The 21544-nt window shown below is 44.4% G+C and overlaps 1 protein-coding gene across 1 annotated transcript; it reads left to right on the top strand.

Annotated features, from left to right (window-relative positions):
- Positions 1-151: 151 nt before the first annotated feature.
- tmem39a (transmembrane protein 39A) lies at positions 152-21527 on the top strand. Its single transcript, XM_090207288.1, has 10 exons — positions 152-489; positions 3290-3491; positions 4448-4670; positions 4850-4933; positions 6302-6456; positions 8610-8720; positions 14456-14678; positions 15712-15899; positions 16627-16747; positions 19751-21527. Exons 2-10 carry the CDS (start codon positions 3385-3387, stop codon positions 20024-20026), a joined length of 1488 nt encoding a protein of 495 aa, XP_090063414.1. The 5' UTR covers positions 152-489; positions 3290-3384; the 3' UTR covers positions 20027-21527.
- The last annotated feature ends 17 nt before the right edge of the window (positions 21528-21544 follow it).

Consider the following 21544-nt stretch of genomic DNA (forward strand, 5'->3'; position numbering starts at 1 on the left):
TGTGATTAATGTATTCAATATAACAAAGTTAGCAGGAATTAAATGCATATTTTTTTATTTAACATTTACCCTGTGTTGAAAATGTTAACTTGAAAAGCCACTGCTTTGCAAGAGGATTGTACAATTTGTGTAAATATTCGTCACCAAATTCGTGTGCGGCTGCGTGGCTGAAGAACACGTCGCATGAATGATGACGTTTTGGCAAAACAGGCATCGCTTTGCCACGTCGGTCTCTGTGTGCTACTAGTGACTGTAGCTAGCTACTGTTGCACTGCAAACAGACTCGTTTTTAACCGTATGTTTGTTGTTGGAGGTAAACCGATATAACGTCCTGTGTGTTTATAAGTAGCACACAACCCCCGTCCCCGCTAAAACCTATGAATATATTCCCTTTTAAGACGAGAGAAATGTTCGCTCCTGTCTCGGCTTGTCAACCCACAATTGACTGATGCATCCGTGTCCATACCATCCGCTTTTTGTCAATGTTGTGTGAGTATTCTGTTTAATTCCTGCACGAGTAGCTAATTAGCTAGCTGTTTTTGTATACGATGCATAATATTAAACATAATATAAACTACCTAGGCTAGCTAACTTCCCCAATTTGAAATGATGAATCCTGTGCATTGTCTCGTTTCTCCTCTATAATAACAAATAACAGTTCGATCATGTCCAATAACACACAAAAACTAGCTAGCACCGTTCGTTAGGTAGCTTGACAATGTTACTGAAAATAACTAGCTAGCTACAAATTGCTTATACAAATCTAGTTAAATGTGTAGTAAGTACAATATGTGTTTAGCTAGCAAACTTTAGCTACGTGTCTTGAAAATACAACTTTTCAACTTCTTCTATGAGAATGTTTCATCTTCTTGAATGTTATAAAGTAGTTAGAAATTCGATGTTCTGCCATTTGGGAATATTGCACTCTCAATACAAGTGTCAGACTTGTGTAACAGTTGCCTATAATATTGTAACAGCTTCTATCAGCCACAGTTTACCACGAACTGTCATAAAGCCGTTACTTTATTGCGCATGCCTTCTGATCTGATTTCCGCATTTTGCAAAGTTGAAAAACTGCAGTTTCGATACAACACTACATACAGTACAGTCATGCTTAAGAAAGTGTTGCCTGAGAACAGTAGCTAGCTATGTTTGCAGATAGGCTACTCTGATCTGATGCGAGCATGGCTAAAGGGGATGTTTCTAAAGCCGTTATCACTCATCATCACCAGCAACATTAGTACATGGAAGGACAGCCTAGCTAGTCTAAGTTGACTGGCACCTTTGCATCCCTTCCCTGCTCCTCCAGTAGTCAAGGTTGTAGTGTACTGGACTAGCCAGCTACCTTTGTTTTGTGGTTGTGGGCATTGTCTCTATCCCTAACTCCTTTCTGTTCAGTCTCCCTTAATGGAATGGCTGTGTGTGGATTGTTCAGGCACTAGGAAGCTCCTCAATTACACACACACACACACACACACACACACAGACACAGACAAAGGTAATTGTGATAACCTGGTTTGCTTATCTCTTGTTCTATAACCGTGGCATCTACCGTAGCTACGGTTGTTGTCTCTCACCTGGCTGCCATTGTAAAGTGTGTTTGGTGACTGTGTGCTTGTACATGCATTCGATACCTGTCTGTGTGTGTTGCCTGTCTGTGTGTGTTGCCTGTCTATGTGCGTTGCCTGTCTGTCTGTGTGTGATGCCTGTCTGTCTCTGTCTGTCTGTGTGTGATATTTGCCTGTCTGTCTGTGATGTTTGTCTCTGTGTCTGTGTGTGATTTTTGTTTGTCTGTCTGTGTGTCTGGTCTGTCTGTCTGTGTGTGTTTGATGCCTCTGTCTCTGTGTGATGCCTCTCTGTCTGTCTGTGTGTGATGCCTCTCTGTCTGTGTGTGTGATGTCTGTCTGTGTGTGATGTCTGTCTGTGTGTGATGTCTGTCTGTGTGTGATGTCTGTCTGTGTGTGATGCCTGTCTGTGTGTGATGCCTGTCTGTGTGTGATGCCTGTCTGTGTGTGATGCCTGTCTGTCTGTCTGTGTGTGATGCCTCTCTGTCTGTCTGTGTGATGTCTGTCTGTGTGTGATGCCTGTCTGTGTGTGATGCCTCTCTGTGTCTGTCTGTGTGTGATGCCTGTCTGTGTGTGTGTTTGCCTGCCTGCCTGCCTGTCTGTCTGACTGTGTGATGCCTGTCTGTCTGTGTGTGTGATGCCTGTCTGTATGTCTGTCTGTGTGTGATGCATGTCTGTGTGTGTGATGTTTGCCTGCCTGTCTGTCTGTGATACCTGTCTGTCTGTGTGATGCCTGTCTGTCTCTCTGTGTGTCTAATGTCTGTCTGTCTGTCTGTCTGTCTGTCTGACTGTGTGATGCCTTGTCTGTGTCTAATTCCTGTCTGTCTCTCTGTCTGTCTGTGTGTGAAGCCTCTGTCTGTCTGTGTGTGATGACTGTCTGTCTGTGTGTGTGATGCCTGTCTGTGTGTGATGCCTGTCTGTGTGTGATGCCTGTCTGCCTGTCTGTGTGTGTGATGTTTGCCTGCCTGTCTGTCTGACTGTCTGTGTGTGATGCCTGTCTGTGTGTGTGATGCCTGTCTGTCTGTCTGTCTGTCTGTGTGTGTGATGCCTGTCTGTGTGTGTGATGTTTGCCTGTCTGTCTGTCTCTGTGTGTCTGTGTCTAATGCCTGTCTGTCTGTGATGTCTGTCTGTCTGTGTGTGATACCTGTCTGTCTGTGTGATGACTGGCTGTCTGTCTGTGTGTCTCTGTGTTGCCTGTCTGTGATCAGTCTGAGGATGTCGTCTTATGTAAAGTTGCATGACCCTGGGTGCTTGACTGTGGTGATGTTGTCCTACCAGTAACCCAGGACCTATTCACCCACCTCTGTTCTATTGACTCTGACCTAGTCTGGCCTTTTCTTGTCACCATCTTCCCCAGGGCTGCGTTCAGTAGGACACCATGTTCTGGAAAGTTTAGACAGAAATACATTGTTTATCCTACGTCATATCATCCTACGTGCCTCTCCGATGAGAAGAGTAGCGACTCATTCATGGCATGTTTTTTCAGGAGACGTCTATCTGCAACGTGTGTGTGTGTGTGTGTGTGTACACATTCTGTCCTCTATTGGGACTGTTCTTTATTGCACCTGGGTTGTCTTCATTAGTGCACACACTATAACAAAATGGGTTGCAATGTGCACAAGTTCAGATGGTATTCTACCTCCCTGTTTGACTCTGTTTTCTAACGTGTTGTGCCTAATGAACATGACCCTGACGTTGTTCTCTCTCTCTGTCCGTCTCTCCAGTGGCCTGGCTGTGTTGGGCCGGGCTGTGAGGTGGTGCTGGTCTCTGGGTCTAGGTGGAGAGGCAGTAGCAGGGGGTGTTGAGGTGGTGCCTGGCCATGCCCGGGGGCCGCAGGGGGCCAAGTAGACAACAGCTGAGCCGCTCTGCTCTGCCCTCCCTGCAGACTCTGGTGGGGGGCAGCCTCGGCAACGGACTCAGAAACAGGTTAGGATACGAACACAGATATTGTCGACACCCCTAACACACACACACACACAGATGGGGTAAAGTAGTGTACTACAACAAGCAGACCTAACCCTCCTACCCCACCAAACACAAACAGGCCTACATGATTTATTGAGCCAAGCCTAATGGGAAGTTAAATGTGTAGTTCTAGGCTATTTGATCACACCTTCTGTTTTTAAAATGTTACTGTCTGTATCTACCATGAGACGGCTTCTTCCTTCCCGTCCTGACTGTGATTTAACATTCAAACATAATTAGTGTTAGTCCTGTAGATGATTGGTGTGAGTGAGGGGGGTGGAGTCAGATTATTAATACCACACCTCCTCTGAGGAGGAAGGTATGCCAGCTCAGATCAACACCGATGAGGAAGAGGCATCGAGATCATTTCACTTCTATTGTTCTGGGAGCAGTCTGGCGGACTCGTTCTCCAGGGAGCAGCCTGGGGGACTCGTTCTCCAGGGAGCAGTCTGGCGGACTCGTTCTCCAGGGAGCAGTCTGGCGGACTCGTTCTCCAGGGAGCAGTCTGGCGGACTCGTTCTCCAGGGAGCAGTCTGGGGGACTCGTTCTCCAGGGAGCAGTCTGGCGGACTCGTTCTCCAGGGAGCAGTCTGGGGGACTCGTTCTCCAGGGAGCAGTCTGGCGGACTCGTTCTCCAGGGAGCAGTCTGGCGGACTCGTTCTCCAGGGAGCAGTCTGACGGACTCGTTCTCCAGGGAGCAGTCTGGCGGACTCGTTCTCCAGGGAGCAGTCTGGCGGACTCGTTCTCCAGGGAGTGGTTGTCCGGCGGACTCAGATGCTCAGCACACTAACACTCAAGCTCAAGGCTACTCCAGAACCACAACACACCAGTAACCCCAGCTTCTCTCTATGCCCCCCTCCCTCCAGAACCACAACACACCAGTAACCCCAGCTTCTCTCTATGCCCCCCTCCCTCCAGGAGCAGTAACTGTGTGGGTCTCTCTGCCCCGCCCCTCTCGGCCCTCATCACGCCGGAACCCGTCCGTCACTACCGGATCCCTGACCTCCCATTGGACAGCAGCCTGCTGTTTGAGTTCCTGCTCTTCCTCTACCTGCTGGTGGCGCTGTTTGTTCAGTATATTAATATCTACAGGACTGTGTGGTGGTACCCTTATAGTCACCCTGCTGCCTCCACCTCTCTGGTGAGTAGTAGTGAACACACACAGATAACCTACAACTCTGGTGAGTAGTAGTGAACACACACACAGAGATAACCTACAACTCTGGTGAGTAGTAGTGAACACACACACAGAGATAACCTACAACTCTGGTGAGTAGTAGTGAACACACCTTCAGTCCATTTGTTGTCTCCTCTCTGCAGAACTTCCATCTGATGGACTACCACCTGGCTATCTTCATCACAGTGATGCTGGCCAGGAGACTGGTGTGGACTATAGTGTCAGAGGTATCTCTCTCTACCTCTCTACCTCTCTCTCGTGTTATCTCTCTATCTATCTCTTTCTACCTCTCATATTCTCTCTCTTTACCTCTCTCTCTCTTTATCTCTCTCTCTACCTCTCTCTCTCTTTATCTATCTCTTTCTACCTCTCATCTTCTCTCTCTACCTCTCTCTCTCTTTCTACCTCTCTCTCTCTCTACCTCTCTCTCTCTTTCTACCTCTCTCTCTCTCTACCTCTCTCTCTCTTTCTACCTCTCTCTCTCTTTCTACCTCTCTCTCTTTATCTCTCTCTCTCTCTTTATCTCTCTATCTCTCTCTATCTTTCTTCCTCTACCTCTCTCTCTTTCTACCTCTCTCTCTTTCTACCTCTCTCTCTCTCTCTCTCTCTCTCTCTCTCTCTACCTCTCTCTCTCTCTCTACCTCTCTCTCTCTTTCTACCTCTCTCTCTTTATCTCTCTATCTTTCTTCCTCTCTCTCTCTCTCTTTCTACCTCTCTCTCTTTCTACCTCTCTCTCTATACCTCTCTCTCTCTCTCTCTCTCTCTCTCTCTCTCTCTACCTCTCTCTCTCTTTCTACCTCTCTCTCTCTTTCTACCTCTCTCTCTCTTTCTACCTCTCTCTCTCTTTCTACCTCTCTCTCTCTTTCTACCTCTCTCTCTCTTTCTACATCTCTCTCTCTTTCTACCTCTCTCTCTCTTTCTACCTCTCTCTTTATCTCTCTATCTCTCTCTATCTTTCTTCCTCTACCTCTCTCTCTTTCTACCTCTCTCTCTTTCTACCTCTCTCTCTTTCTACCTCTCTCTCTCTCTCTACCTCTCTCTCTCTTTCTACCTCTCTCTCTTTATCTCTCTCTCTCTCTACCTCTCTCTCTTTCTACCTCTCTCTCTTTCTACCTCTCTCTCTCTCTCTACCTCTCTCTCTCTTTCTACCTCTCTCTCTTTATCTCTCTCTCTCTCTATCTTTCTTCCTCTCTCTCTCTCTCTCTCTACCTCTCTCTCTTTCTACCTCTCTCTCCCTTCCTCAACTTTATCTGCCTATTCATCAGCTGTTTCTAAACTGGTTGCATCATGTTTGTGGTGTAGTAGTGGGGATGGGAATTAACTTGTTTCTAGTATTTAGGCCTACGCTGATCCTCCTAGTTGCATCGTTCGTGTGTGACTGGCTTAGTATTGTTGTGTCAGGACTCTGGCCAGGGTTGTGTGTGTTTGACTGACTTGTGCTTTATATTGAGGATTGTGGTCTTGTTATGTCCAAGTTAAGAGCTTAGTGTGTAGCAATGCATTGTGGTTGATTGTGCTGTCTGTCGGTGGATCGTGTTTGTATAACCTCTAACCTGTGCGTGTGTTTCTCTGTCTGTCTCTGTGCCCCACCCCAGGCGTCTCAGACCAGTCCATGTTCCTTGGTACGGTACGTGGTTCTGATCGCAGCACGGCTCAGCCTCCTCACTCTGTGTGGCTGGGTTCTCTGTTGGACTCTGGTCAACCTGTTCAAGAACCACTCGGTGCTCAACCTGCTCTTCCTTGGATACCCGTGAGTGTCTGTGTTCAGAGAGCGGAGCTACCAGAGGTTTCAGACTAGTTACTGTAGGACAGCAGCTCTACAGTTGATGTGTCAGTAGTCTGGTGGTTTGATTCAGAGAGCGGAGCTACCAGAGGTTTCAGACTAGTTACTGTAGGACAGCAGCTCTACAGTTGATGTGTCAGTAGTCTGGTGGTTTGATTCAGAGATGGTGTGTTTACTGGGAAGTAGTGTAGTGTGTTTTATTGTTATTCAGAGATGGTGTGTTTACTGGGAAGTAGTGTAGTGTGTTTTATTGTTATTCAGAGATGGTGTGTTTACTGGGAAGTAGTATAGTGTGTTTTATTGTTATTCAGAGATGGTGTGTTTACTGGGAAGTAGTGTAGTGTGTTGTATTGTTATTCAGAGATGGTGTGTTTACTGGGAAGTAGTGTAGTGTGTTTTATTGTTATTCAGATATGGTGTGTTTACTGGGAAGTAGTGTAGTGTGTTTTATTGTTATTCAGAGATGGTGTGTTTACTGGGAAGTAGTATAGTGTGTTTTATTGTTATTCAGAGATGGTGTGTTTACTGGGAAGTAGTGTAGTGTGTTTTATTGTTATTCAGAGATGGTGTGTTTACTGGGAAGTAGTGTAGTGTGTTTTATTGTTATTCAGAGATGGTGTGTTTACTGGGAAGTAGTGTAGTGTGTTTTATTGTTCTCCATTATCTAGTTGATCACAGTGTCATATTCTCCATTATCTAGTTGATCAGTGTCATATTCACCATTATCTAGTTGATCACAGTGTCATATTCTCCATTATCTAGTTGATCACAGTGTCATATTCTACATTATCTAGTTGATCACAGTGTCATATTCTACATTATCTAGTTGATCACAGTGTCATATTCTACATTATCTAGTTGATCACTGTCATATTCTCCATTGTCTAGTTGATCAGTGTCATATTCTCCATTATCTAGTTGATCACAGTGTCATATTCACCATTATCTAGTTGATCACAGTGTCATATTCACCATTATCTAGTTGATCACAGTGTCATATTCACCATTATCTAGTTGATCACAGTGTCATATTCACCATTATCTAGTTGATCACAGTGTCATATTCTCCATTATCTAGTTGATCACAGTGTCATATTCACCATTATCTAGTTGATCACAGTGTCATATTCACCATTATCTAGTTGATCAGTGTCATATTCACCATTATCTAGTTGATCACAGTGTCATATTCACCATTATCTAGTTGATCACAGTGTCATATTCACCATTATCTAGTTGATCACAGTGTCATATTCTCCATTGTCTAGTTGATCAGTGTCATATTCACCATTATCTAGTTGATCACAGTGTCATATTCTACATTATCTAGTTGATCACAGTGTCATATTCTCCATTGTCTAGTTGATCAGTGTCATATTCACCATTATCTAGTTGATCACAGTGTCATATTCTACATTATCTAGTTGATCACAGTGTCATATTCTCCATTATCTAGTTGATCAGTGTCATATTCTCCATTATCTAGTTGATCACAGTGTCATATTCTACATTATCTAGTTGATCACAGTGTCATATTCTCCATTGTCTAGTTGATCAGTGTCATATTCACCATTATCTAGTTGATCACAGTGTCATATTCACCATTATCTAGTTGATCACAGTGTCATATTCTCCATTGTCTAGTTGATCACAGTGTCATATTCACCATTATCTAGTTGATCACAGTGTCATATTCTACATTATCTAGTTGATCACAGTGTCATATTCTCCATTGTCTAGTTGATCACAGTGTCATATTCACCATAGTCTAGTTGATCACAGTGTCATACTCACCATTATCTAGTTGATCAGTGTCATATTCTCCATTATCTAGTTGATCAGTGTCATATTCTCCATTATCTAGTTGATCACAGTGTCATATTCACCATTATCTAGTTGATCACAGTGTCATATTCACCATAATCTAGTTGATCACAGTGCCATATTCACCATTATCTAGTTGATCAGTGTCATATTCTCCATTGTCTAGTTGATTTAACACATGGTTCTTAACACATGGTCCTTATTTCCCTTATTTTCTTATTTATTGTCCTCTCTCTCTTTCTCTCTCCTCTCTCTCTCATTTTTCTCTCTCATCCCTGTCTCTCTCTGTACGTCAGGTTTGGGGTGTATGTTCCCCTGTGTTGCTTCCATCAGGAGAGTAGGGCCCAGCCAGTGCCTTCAGACTGTGGTTACTCAGACCAGGACCTGTCCCATGGGCCGTTCTTCAGGTAAACATAAACACACACACTCCCCTTATTCAGGTAAACATAAACACACACACTCCCCTTATTCAGGTAAACATAAACACACACACTCCCCTTATTCAGGTAAACACTCATAAACACACTCCCCTTTATTCAGGTAAACACTCATAAACACACTCCCCTTATTCAGGTAAACATAAACACACACGTTCCCCTTATTCAGGTAAACATAAACACACACGTTCCCCTTATTCAGGTAAACATAAACACACACGTTCCCCTTATTCAGGTAAACATAAACACACACGCTCCCCTTATTCAGGTAAACACTCATAAACACACACTCCCCATATTGAGGTAAACACTCATAAACACACACTCCCCTTATTCAGGTAAACACTCATAAACACACACACTCCCCTTATTCAGGTAAACAAATAAACACACACTCTCCCCTTATTCAGGTAAACATAAACACACACACTCCCCTTATTCAGGTAAACATAAACACACACACTCCCCTTATTCAGGTAAACATAAACACACACACTCCCCTTATTCAGGTAAACATAAACACACACACTCCCCTTATTCAGGTAAACATAAACACACACACTCCCCTTATTCAGGTAAACACTCATAAACACACGCTCCCCTTATTCAGGTAAACACTCATAAACACACACACTCCCCTTATTCAGGTAAACAAATAAACACACACTCTCCCCTTATTCAGGTAAACAAATAAACACACACTCTCCCCTTATTCAGGTAAACAAATAAACACACACACTCCCCTTATTCAGGTAAACAAATGAAACCCCAGACTTCACTGTTGTCTCCCCCAGCCAAACACCCCCTTCTGGTCAGACTGGGGGACAGAACATTGATTTAAACAAAATGTCAGTTAAAGTTCCCTGTGAAGTGAGTGGAATCAGAGGCAGTCAGGAACTCCTGATTTCTTCTCTCTCACAGCCTGGGACAGATTCCTCTTTGTTTGATTGTGTGAGTTTAGTCCGTGGTCTTTTCAGCTGACACCCCACCTAAAGGGTGGGCATTTTAAAGTACCATAGAGAGTACACTGCAAAGAGACAACAATGTGATATTCCTGTCATGTGACGTTTTCATAAATGCAATAATAGTGTCATTTGGCTTTTGTCTGATCTGTTTTATTTCTGTGTCTGTATTAATAATGTCAGTAGGAGCGCTGGGCCCCGTATCCACAAAGAGGCTCAGAGTAGAAAATTGGTCTTAAGTGCTGAGAATAGAGAATCTCCTGCTCTTATGGTTCAGTATACGAGCTATTGATGAAACCTCTAGTCGTAAGAGTCCTACCTAGTTGACAGATCTTTAGGACACCAGCTGTCCTAATCAATTACCAGTTACCAGCAGGCTTCTTCTTTATCAGAACCATTGTTTTAAAACAAGCTTCTTGATAATAGAGAAGGGCAGTGAGTCAGTGGTACTTTATTAGAACCATTGTTTTAAAACAAGCTTCTTGATAATAGAGAAGGGCAGTGAGTCAGTGGTACTTTATCAGAACCATTGTTTTAAAACAAGCTTCTTGATAATAGAGAAGGGCAGTGAGTCAGTGGTACTTTATCAGAACCATTGTTTTAAAACAAGCTTCTTGATAATAGAGAAGGGCAGTGAGTCAGTGGTACTTTATCAGAACCATTGTTTTAAAACAAGCTTCTTGATAATAGAGAAGGGCAGTGAGTCAGTGGTACTTTATCAGAACCATTGTTTTAAAACAAGCTTCTTGATAATAGAGAAGGGCAGTGAGTCAGTGGTACTTTATTAGAACCATTGTTTTAAAACAAGCTTCTTGATAATAGAGAAGGGCAGTGAGTCAGTGGTACTTTATCAGAACCATTGTTTTAAAACAAGCTTCTTGATAATAGAGAAGGGCAGTGAGTCAGTGGTACTTTATCAGAACCATTGTTTTAAAACAAGCTTCTTGATAATAGAGAAGGGCAGTGAGTCAGTGGTACTTTATCAGAACCATTGTTTTAAAACAAGCTTCTTGATAATAGAGAAGGGCAGTGAGTCAGTGGTACTTTATCAGAACCATTGTTTTAAAACAAGCTTCTTGATAATAGAGAAGGGCAGTGAGTCAGTGGTACTTTATTAGAACCATTGTTTTAAAACAAGCTTCTTGATAATAGAGAAGGGCAGTGAGTCAGTGGTACTTTATTAGAACCATTGTTTTAAAACAAGCTTCTTGATAATAGAGAAGGGCAGTGAGTCAGTGGTACTTTATTAGAACCATTGTTTTAAAACAAGCTTCTTGATAATAGAGAAGGGCAGTGAGTCAGTGGTACTTTATTAGAACCATTGTTTTAAAACAAACTCCTTGATAATAGAGAAGGGCAGTGAGTCAGTGGTACTTTATTAGAACCATTGTTTTAAAACAAGCTTCTTGATAATAGAGAAGGGCAGTGAGTCAGTGGTACTTTATTAGAACCATTGTTTTAAAACAAGCTTCTTGATAATAGAGAAGGGCAGTGAGTCAGTGGTACTTTATTAGAACCATTGTTTTAAAACAAGCTTCTTGATAATAGAGAAGGGCAGTGAGTCAGTGGTACTTTATTAGAACCATTGTTTTAAAACAAACTCCTTGATAATAGAGAAGGGCAGTGAGTCAGTGGTACCTGCGCCTTAGTCAGGCAATTGCTTTGGAGATGTTGAAAGAATGTTTTGATATTTCTGTATGATAAATCTAGACTTAAATGCAACATTATTTTCAATTGTCATTTTTATTTGTCATTCTCCCCAATTTTGTGGGATCCAATTGGTAGTTACAGTCTTGTCTTATCGCTGCAACTACCGTACGGACTCAGGGAGAGGTCGAAGGTCAAGAGCTGTGCGTCCTCCGAAACACAACCCAACCAAGCCGCACTGCTTCTTGACGCAATGCCCGCTTAACCCGGAAGCCAGCTTCACCAATGTGTCGGAGGAAACGCCGTACACCTGGCCACCGTGTCAGCGAGCACTGCGCCCGGCCCGTCACAGGAGTCGCTAGTGCGTGATGGGACAAGGACATCCCTGCTGGTCAAACCCTTCCCTAACCCAGACGACGCTGGGCCAATTGTGCGCCGCCCCATGAGTCTCCCGGTCGCGGCCGGTTGCGACAGAGCCTGGACTCAAACCCAGAATCTCTAGTGGCACAGCGATGTGATGCGATGCACTGCGATGCTGAGCCTTAGACCGCTGCTCCACTCATGAGGCGACGCAGCAGTATCTTTGACAGTGATTTCACACGAGGCCTATTTCACATAATATAATAAATCACATATTTTTATTTGTATTATTTCATTAACCTACATCATGTTACTTCTAGTTATCCCGTTGGAGCACAATATCACATTGTTAAAAAGGTGCCCAAATTGGACATGCCTTTAAGTTGGGCAGTTGAAGGCATGTAGGGCCTATGTTAACTTTTGATTGTGTTCGGGAAAAGAATTATAGACCTTTCAAATGTCGTATGCAACATTATCATACATGATCAGAATGAGTTTTTAAAAAAAATGGTTATGCTTGCCAACATATTCATCCACAGTTAAGAGAAGGAAGTGGTCGTGTCATGTGACAAGGATATCAAACGTTTTATCAATGTTTTAATGTACAGTCACATCCACTGTGGTTGTCTGACACATGCTATTGGGTTCACAGCGAGGGATTATTCTCCATCCACTGTGGTTGTCTGACACATGCTATTGGGTCCAGAGCGAGGGATTATTCTCCATCCATTGTGGTTGTCTGACACATGCTATTGGGTCCAGAGCGAGGGATTATTCTCCGTCCACTGTGGTTGTCTGACACATGCTATTGGGTCCAGAGCGAGGGATTATTCTCCATCCACTGTGGTTGTCTGACACATGCTATTGGGTTCACAGCGAGGGATTATTCTCCATCCACTGTGGTTGTCTGACACATGCTATTGGGTTCAGAGCGAGGGATTATTCTCCATCATTGGATGTTGCCAAATATTTTAATAATTACTTAATGGAAAACTTAGGCAGGAAATGCCAACAACGAACAGTGAGTGAGTCCATCGTATTCATACATAAAAAAACTAATAATGTTTTTCTAAGTTATAATTTTGTGAAGTTTGTCCGGGAGAGGTGGAATAATTGTTATCGTTCAATAATGACAAACCTCCCGGCATTGACACCTTAGATGGAACGCTACATAGGAGTGGCTCTAGAGTCGGCTACCATCCCATCTGTCATATCTTTAATCTGAGCCCCGAGGAAAGTCTTTGTCCTCAGGCCTGGAGGGAAGCCAAAGTCATTCCACTACCCAAGAGTGGTAAAGCGGCCTTTACTGGTTCTAACAGCAGACCAATCAGCTGGCTGCCAGCTCTTAGCAAACTGTTGGGGGAATTGTTTTTGGCCAAATACAATGCTGTTTCTCTGTAAACAAATGAACAACAGACTTTCTGCATGCTTATAGAGAAGGGCACTCAACATGTACTGCACTGACAGAAATGACTGACTGGTTGAAAGAAATTGATATTAAGAAGATTGTGGGAGCTGTACTGTTAGATTTCAGTGCAGCCTTTGATATTAAGAAGATTGTGGGAGCTGTACTGTTATATTTCAGTGCAGCCTTTGATATTATTGACCATAACCTGTTTTTGAGAACTTGTGTGTTGTGGCTTTTCAACCTCTGCCATATTGTGGATTCAGAGCTATCTATCTAATAGAGCTCAGAGGGTTTTCTTTAATGGAAGCTTCTCTAATATCAAACATGTAAATTGTGGTGTACCGCAGGGCAGCTCTCTAGGCCCTCTACTCTTTTCTATTTCTACCAATGACCTGCCACTGGCATTAAACAATGCATGTGTGTCTATGTATGCTGATGATTCAACCATGTACACATCAGAAACTACAGCTAGTGAAGTCACTGAAACCCTTAACAAATAGTTGCAGTCTGTTTTGGAATGGGTGGCCAGTAATTAACTGGTCCTGAACATCTCTAAAACTAAGAGCATTGTATTTGGTACAAATCATTCCCTATGTTCTAGACCTAGTTAACCCGCAGCTGGCCCAGAACAAAGCAGAACGTCTTGCTCTTCATTGTAACCAGAGGGATAATATTAAAACTATGCATGCCCTATGCATGCCAGTCTCTCTTGGCTAAGAGCTGAGGGAAGACTGACTGCTAGGGCTGGGCGGTATACCGTATTTGACTATATACCAGTATTGATGCACGGACCGGTTTGGGTTTTTACTTTACCTTCTATAACGGTATTGAATGTTTGGTTTGTTAAAAGGGATACGCCGTGTGACACGCTCTTACCCCACCAGACATGCCACCAGGGGTCTTTTCACAGTGCCCAGGTCCAGAACATATTCAAGGAACCGTACAGTATTATACAGAGCCATGAGCGCATGGAACTCCCATCTCATTTAAAAAAAATTTAAAAAACATTTTTTAATTTAACCTTTATTTAACCAAGTAGGCCAGTTGAGAACAAGTTCTCATTTGCAACTGCGACCTGGCCAAGATAAAGCAAATCAGTGCGACACAAACAACAGAGTTACACATGGAATAAACAAACATGCAGTCAATAACACAATAGAAAAGTCTATATACAATGTGAGCAAATGAGGTAAGACAAGGGAGGTAAGGCAATAAATAGGCCATGGTGGCGAAGTAAATTACAAATTAGCAATTAAACACGAGTGATACCTGGAGACTGAAGAAAAAACTGATCCTAGATCATTATTACTTCTCTCTTCTCCCTCCAGGCCTAAGGACTTCCTAGCATTACTAAGGGAGAACCTGAGAGAGCAGTTTACCACTCCAGGCCACATCCCCCACCACACCTGTCCCCAGCCCCCGTCTCCAGAACTCATCCGCAGCGAGGTGGAGGAACTCCGGAGCGACTTCAACCGTCGCATCAAGGAAGTCCTCTTCAACTCCCTCTTCAGCGCTTACTACGTAGCCTTCCTCCCCCTCTGCTTCGTCAAGGTACAAACCCTAACCCTTACTACGTAGCCTTCCTCCCCCTCTGCTTCATCAAGGTACAAACCCTAACCCTTACTACATAGCCTTCCTCTCTGCTTCGTCAAGGTACAAACCCTAACCCTTACTACATAGCCTTCCTCCCCCTCTGCTTCATCAAGGTACAAACCCTAACCCTTACTACATAGCCTTCCTCCCCCTCTGCTTCATCAAGGTACAAACCCTAACCCTTACTACATAGCCTTCCTCCCCCTCTGCTTCATCAAGGTACGTCACACTTCCTCTCTCTCTCCCTCTCCTTCCTCCACTCTTTCCCTCCCTCTAGCAGGTTGCTGCTTTCCTTCTCCTCCCCTCCCCGTTATCCAAGGAACTGTCAACCCTGCTGGTACTCATCTCCCCTCCCCGTTATCCAAGGAACTGTCAACCCTCCTGGTACTCATCTCCCCTCCCCGTTATCCAAGGAACTGTCAACCCTCCTGGTACTCATCTCCCCTCCCCGTTATCCAAGGAACTGTCAACCCTCCTGGTACTCATCTCCCCTCCCCGTTATCCAAGGAACTGTCAACCCTGCTGGTACTCATCTCCCCTCCCCGTTATCCAAGGAACTGTCAACCCTGCTGGTACTCATCTCCCCTCCCCGTTATCCAAGGAACTGTCAACCCTGCTGGTACTCATCTCCCCTCCCCGTTATCCAAGGAACTGTCAACCCTGCTGGTACTCATCTCCCCTCCCCGTTATCCAAGGAACTGTCAACCCTCCTGGTACTCATCTCCCCTCCCCGTTATCCAGGGAACTGTCAACCCTCCTGGTACTCATCTCCCCTCCCCGTTATCCAAGGAACTGTCAACCCTCCTGGTACTCATCTCCCCTCCCCGTTATCCAGGGAACTGTCAACCCTGCTGGTACTCATCTCCCCTCCCCTGAGTCTTTGTGTGTTCACAGTTTCCTCCTTCAGTCTCCAGGTATCCTAGGTGTGCTGTCTCCTGCGTTTGTGTTAAGGCCCCTGAACCCTAAAATGTGGTCTTCTCTCCCCCTCCAGAGTACCCAGTACTATGACATGCGCTGGTCCTGTGAGCACCTGATCATGGTGTGGATCAATGCGTTTGTGATGCTGATGAGCCAGCTGTTACCTCCCAGCTACTGTGACCTGCTGCACCGCTCTGCAGCCCACCTGGGGCGCTGGCAGAAGCTGGAGCACGGCTTCTACAGCAACGCGCCACAGCACGTGTAGGTGGTCCCCACACACACACACACACACACACACACACACACACACACACACACACTTCTACAGCAACGCGCCACAGCACGTGTAGGTGGTCCCCACACACACACACACACACACACACACACTTCTACAGCAACGCACCACAGCACGTGTAGGTGGTCCCCACACACACACACACACACACACACACACACACTTCTACAGCAACGGCCCACAGCACGTGTAGGTGGTCCCCACACACACACACACACATACTTCTACAGCAATGGCCCACAGCACGCTTAGGTGGTCCCCACATTACACACACACACACACACACACACACACACATACTTCTACAGCAACGCGCCACAGCACGTGTAGGTGGTCCCCACACACACACACACACACACATACTTCTACAGCAACGCGCCACAGCACGTGTAGGTGGTCCCCACACACACATACTTCTACAACAGTGTGTCAGTACGTAACCCAACCTTTTCTCCTGGAGAGCTAGACATATGCAGGATTTTGTTCCAACACATCTGACTCTAATCAACTGTTCTTCAGGACTCTACCAGGTGCGTTAGAGCAGGGATGGAGCAAAGCCCTGCATAAGGAGGCTGTCTCCAGGAAGAGGGTTAGTCACCCTGCTGTCCACCAGACTGTCCAGTCTTCTAAGCAGGGTTCTATTGGATCTGTCGGCTGTAGGATCAATCTCCACCTCTTCGTTGTGTGTTGCAGGTGGTCTGAGAGTACAGTCTGGCCCCAGGGGGTGTTGGTACGTCACAGTCGTAGCCTGTACAAGGCTGTAGGACCCTACAACGTGGCCCTGCCCTCAGACGTCTCCCACGCTAGGTTTTACGTGAGTCGCTGCCTTTCACTAGACCCTGTAGTCTGTGTGTGTTTATGTACTGCCTTTCACTAGACCCTGTAGCCTGTGTGTGTTTATGTACTGCCCATGTACTGCCTTTCACTAGACCCTGTAGTCTGTGTGTGTTTATGTACTGCCTTTCACTAGACCCTGTAGTCTGTGTGTGTTTATGTACTGCCTTTCACTAGACCCTGTAGTCTGTGTGTGTTTATGTACTGTCCATATACTGCCTTTCACTAGACCCTGTAGTCTGTGTGTGTTTATGTACTGCCTTTCACTAGACCCTGTAGCCTGTGTGTGTTTATGTACTGCCCATGTACTGCCTTTCACTAGACCCTGTAGTCTGTGTGTGTTTATGTACTGCCTTTCACTAGACCCTGTAGTCTGTGTGTGTTTATGTACTGTCCATGTACTGCCTTTCACTAGACCCTGTAGTCTGTGTGTGTTTATGTACTGCCTTTCACTAGACCCTGTAGTCTGTGTGTGTTTATGTACTGTCCATGTACTGCCTTTCACTAGACCCTGTAGTCTGTGTGTGTTTATGTACTGCCTTTCACTAGACCCTGTAGTCTGTGTGTGTTTATGTACTGCCTTTCACTAGACCCTGTAGTCTGTGTGTGTTTATGTACTGCCCATGTACTGCCTTTCACTAGACCCTGTAGTCTGTGTGTGTTTATGTACTGCCTTTCACTAGACCCTGTAGCCTGTGTGTTTATGTACTGCCTTTCACTAGACCCTGTAGTCTGTGTGTGTTTATGTACTGCCTTTCACTAGACCCTGTAGTCTGTGTGTGTTTATGTACTGCCTTTCACTAGACACTGTAGTCTGTGTGTGTTTATGTACTGCCTTTCACTAGACCCTGTAGTCTGTGTGTGTTTATGTACTGTCCATGTACTGCCTTTCACTAGACCCTGTAGTCTGTGTGTGTTTATGTACTGCCTTTCACTAGACCCTGTAGTCTGTGTGTGTTTATGCACTGCCCATGTACTGCCTTTCACTAGACCCTGTAGTCTGTGTGTGTTTATGTACTGCCTTTCACTAGACCCTGTAGCCTGTGTGTTTATGTACTGCATTTCACTAGACCCTGTAGTCTGTGTGTGTTTATGTACTGCCCATGTACTGCCTTTCACTAGACCCTGTAGTCTGTGTGTGTTTATGTACTGCCTTTCACTAGACCCTGTAGTCTGTGTGTGTTTATGTACTGTCCATGTACTGCCTTTCACTAGACCCTGTAGTCTGTGTGTGTTTATGTACTGCCTTTCACTAGACCCTGTAGTCTGTGTGTGTTTATGTACTGTCCATGTACTGCCTTTCACTAGACCCTGTAGTCTGTGTGTGTTTATGTACTGCCTTTCACTAGACCCTGTAGTCTGTGTGTGTTTATGTACTGCCCATGTACTGCCTTTCACTAGACCCTGTAGTCTGTGTGTGTTTATGTACTGCCTTTCACTAGACCCTGTAGCCTGTGTGTTTATGTACTGCCTTTCACTAGACCCTGTAGTCTGTGTGTGTTTATGTACTGCCTTTCACTAGACCCTGTAGTCTGTGTGTGTTTATGTACTGCCTTTCACTAGACACTGTAGTCTGTGTGTGTTTATGTACTGCCTTTCACTAGACCCTGTAGTCTGTGTGTGTTTATGTACTGTCCATGTACTGCCTTTCACTAGACCCTGTAGTCTGTGTGTGTTTATGTACTGCCTTTCACTAGACCCTGTAGTCTGTGTGTGTTTATGTACTGCCCATGTACTGCCTTTCACTAGACCCTGTAGTCTGTGTGTGTTTATGTACTGCCTTTCACTAGACCCTGTAGCCTGTGTGTTTATGTACTGCATTTCACTAGACCCTGTAGTCTGTGTGTGTTTATGTACTGCCTTTCACTAGACCCTGTAGTCTGTGTGTGTTTATGTACTGCCCATGTACTGCCTTTCACTAGACCCTGTAGTCTGTGTGTTTATATACTGCCTTTCACTAGACCCTGTAGTCTGTGTGTGTTTATATACTGCCTTTCACTAGACCCTGTAGTCTGTGTGTTTATATACTGCCTTTCACTAGACCCTGTAGTCTGTGTGTTTATATACTGCCTTTCACTAGACCCTGTAGTCTGTGTGTGTTTATGTACTGCCTTTCACTAGACCCTGTAGTCTGTGTGTGTTTATATCCTGCCCATGTACTGCCTTGAGATGTCCCTTTTATGTACAAGTCTAACTATAGATACATGTTAGTAAATAAATACCAGTTGAGATGTCCCTTTTATTTACAAGTCTAACTATAGATACATGTTAGTAAATAAATACCAGTTGAGATGTCCCTTTTATTTACAAGTCTAACTATAGATACATGTTAGTAAATAAATACCAGTTGTGATGTCCCTTTTATGTACAAGTCTAACTATAGATACATGTTAGTAAATAAATACCAGTTGAGATGTCCCTTTTATGTACAAGTCTAACTATAGATACATGTTAGTAAATAAATACCAGTTGTGATGTATCTATAGTTAGACTTGTAAACAAAAGGGACATGTTAGTAAATAAATACCAGTTGAGATGTCCCTTTTATTTACAAGTCTAACTATAGATACATGTTAGTAAATAAATACCAGTTGAGATGTCCCTTTTATTTACAAGTCTAACTATAGATACATGTTAGTAAATAAATACCAGTTGAGATGTATCTATAGTTAGACTTGTAAACAAAAGGGACATGTTAGTAAATAAATACCAGTTGTGATGTATCTATAGTTAGACTTGTAAACAAAAGGGACATGTTAGTTAATAAATACCAGTTGTGATGTATCTATAGTTAGACTTGTAAACAAAAGGGACATGTTAGTAAATAAATACCAGTTGAGATGTATCTATAGTTAGACTTGTAAACAAAAGGGACATGTTAGTAAATAAATACCAGTTGTGATGTATCTATAGTTAGACTTGTAAACAAAAGGGACATGTTAGTAAATAAATACCAGTTGTGATGTCATTTTTTGTGTTGCAGTTCCTTTTCCACAAGCCGTTGCGGATCCTGAACCTGTTAATCTGGATCGAGTCCAGCGTAGTCCTGTACCAGTTGTACTCCCTGCTCCGCTCTGACAGCTGGAACCACACCCTGTCCCTGGGCCTCATCCTGTTCTGTAACTACTACGTCCTCTTCAAGCTGCTCCGGGACCGCATCGTGCTGGGCAAGGCCTACTCCTACCCTGTTACCTCCAGTACCGGGTCCAGCACCACCACCAGCACCGCCACCAACGGCCTGGGGCTCAAGTCCCAGTGACACCCCAGGAGAGGGTTCTGGAGCTGGGGGACGTGGGTTCGGATACTCCCTAGCCTCCCTGCCACTATGGCTGTACGGAGGGATGGGTGGAAGGGGTGGAGGTGAGAGAGGGGGTCGGCCGGCAGCAGGAGGGACTGACTGTGAACTCATATTGTTTTGATACGGTTCTATTTTTCATGCAATGTTTATACCTATTTAAATAATATTTTATTTTGTATACTGTTTTCAAAAGTAACAGGGCATTACGGTAGTATTGTCATGTGATGTTTGTTGTTGCTTCATGGTGCAAAGCGATTGGATGGGAGAGAGTGAGTTGTGTTCTTAATGCCATGAGGCCCCGCCCACGTGCTGTGCTAAGCTCTTCCTCCTATGCTCACCGCGTTCCGACTTCCACCAAAGATGCTTAAAGAAGGCTCTAGAGCCAATCAGATGGCGCCGGCGGCCAATCAAGGAAGAGACTTTGGCTCGGTTGGCCAATCAAGGAAGCGACTGAGGAGACCCCGCCTCTCCCTGCACACTGCCTCTTTAGAGAACATATCCCATCCCTTTACAGTGTTTTATTAGGATTCGTTACGTAGCAAGACCGTCTGCAGTTTGGCCATGAGCGCTGACTCTGGTGCCTGTAGAACATACCCACGTACCCTATTCCCTACATAGTGCACAGCTTTTGACCAGAGCCTTATTAGCCCAGGTTAAAAGTAGTGCACTATGTAGGGAATAGGGTATAATTCGGGACAGGCCCAATGTCTTCTTTGCAGCGTCATGTTCATTCAGGTCATTAATTTGCCACAAATAGCCGCTCTTCATTTCACTGTGCCCGAGAAGCGAAAAACATAGATATAGTCTGAATAGAATGGACACCACCACCGCAACAGATTGAATGACCGTTTTTCTAGATGGGAGACGAACCGCGTTGAATGTGCAGACGTGTGTATGTGCTTTACTTTCCAGTGTGTGTTTGAAATTAAATTACAAATGACACTTGGTATCTTCAATGCTACACGTTGTGCTCCGCTGCCAGCAGTGTTATTTTAAACAGCTTGCCTTGTTGCCAGTCCCAGATGACCATGTGGGATGGCTTCTAGTGCCATAACTGTCCGCTCATCCACTCTATCTTGTTCCTTTTCTATGAGCAGCTGATCTAGAATGATTCATGTTTTATCAACGTGCCAAAATCCCAGGTTGCCTGTATGATCACGTTTGTTCACGGGCGCGTTCCAACCTTGTCTTTTAATGCAGTCCTTGTTGTAGGCGCCTCTCAGCAGATTGCTATATGAAATGAATGTGGTACCTGCGATGTTGTGAGATCTGATATGTGCAGGATGACTGCAATAAAGATGACCTGGAACGTTAGCTGTGTGTTTATATTTTCAGTGGGTGAGGTGGAAGGAAGATGGAGAGGGGGGGGGGACATGGACTATCGTATGGCTCAGTGTTGGATTTTCAATGAGCATTTTTCATGCTGTTGAAATATGAAATAAACTAAAATAACGCTGTTAAACTGACTTGTGAAATGTT

This window comes from Oncorhynchus mykiss, chromosome 18 (genome assembly GCF_057628025.1).
Source record: "Oncorhynchus mykiss isolate SJ-2025 chromosome 18, ASM5762802v1, whole genome shotgun sequence".
NCBI lineage: Eukaryota > Metazoa > Chordata > Actinopteri > Salmoniformes > Salmonidae > Oncorhynchus > Oncorhynchus mykiss.

Bases quoted from the DNA above. Each gene is read 5' to 3' on its own strand.
- tmem39a (XM_090207288.1), top strand. From the start codon at position 3,385: ATGCCCGGGGGCCGCAGGGGGCCAAGTAGACAACAGCTGAGCCGCTCT. The intron at 4,671-4,849 runs GTGAGTAGTAGT...TCCTCTCTGCAG, and splicing joins CTGCTGCCTCCACCTCTCTG to AACTTCCATCTGATGGACTA. The intron at 16,748-19,750 runs GTGAGTCGCTGC...TTTGTGTTGCAG, and splicing joins TCTCCCACGCTAGGTTTTAC to TTCCTTTTCCACAAGCCGTT.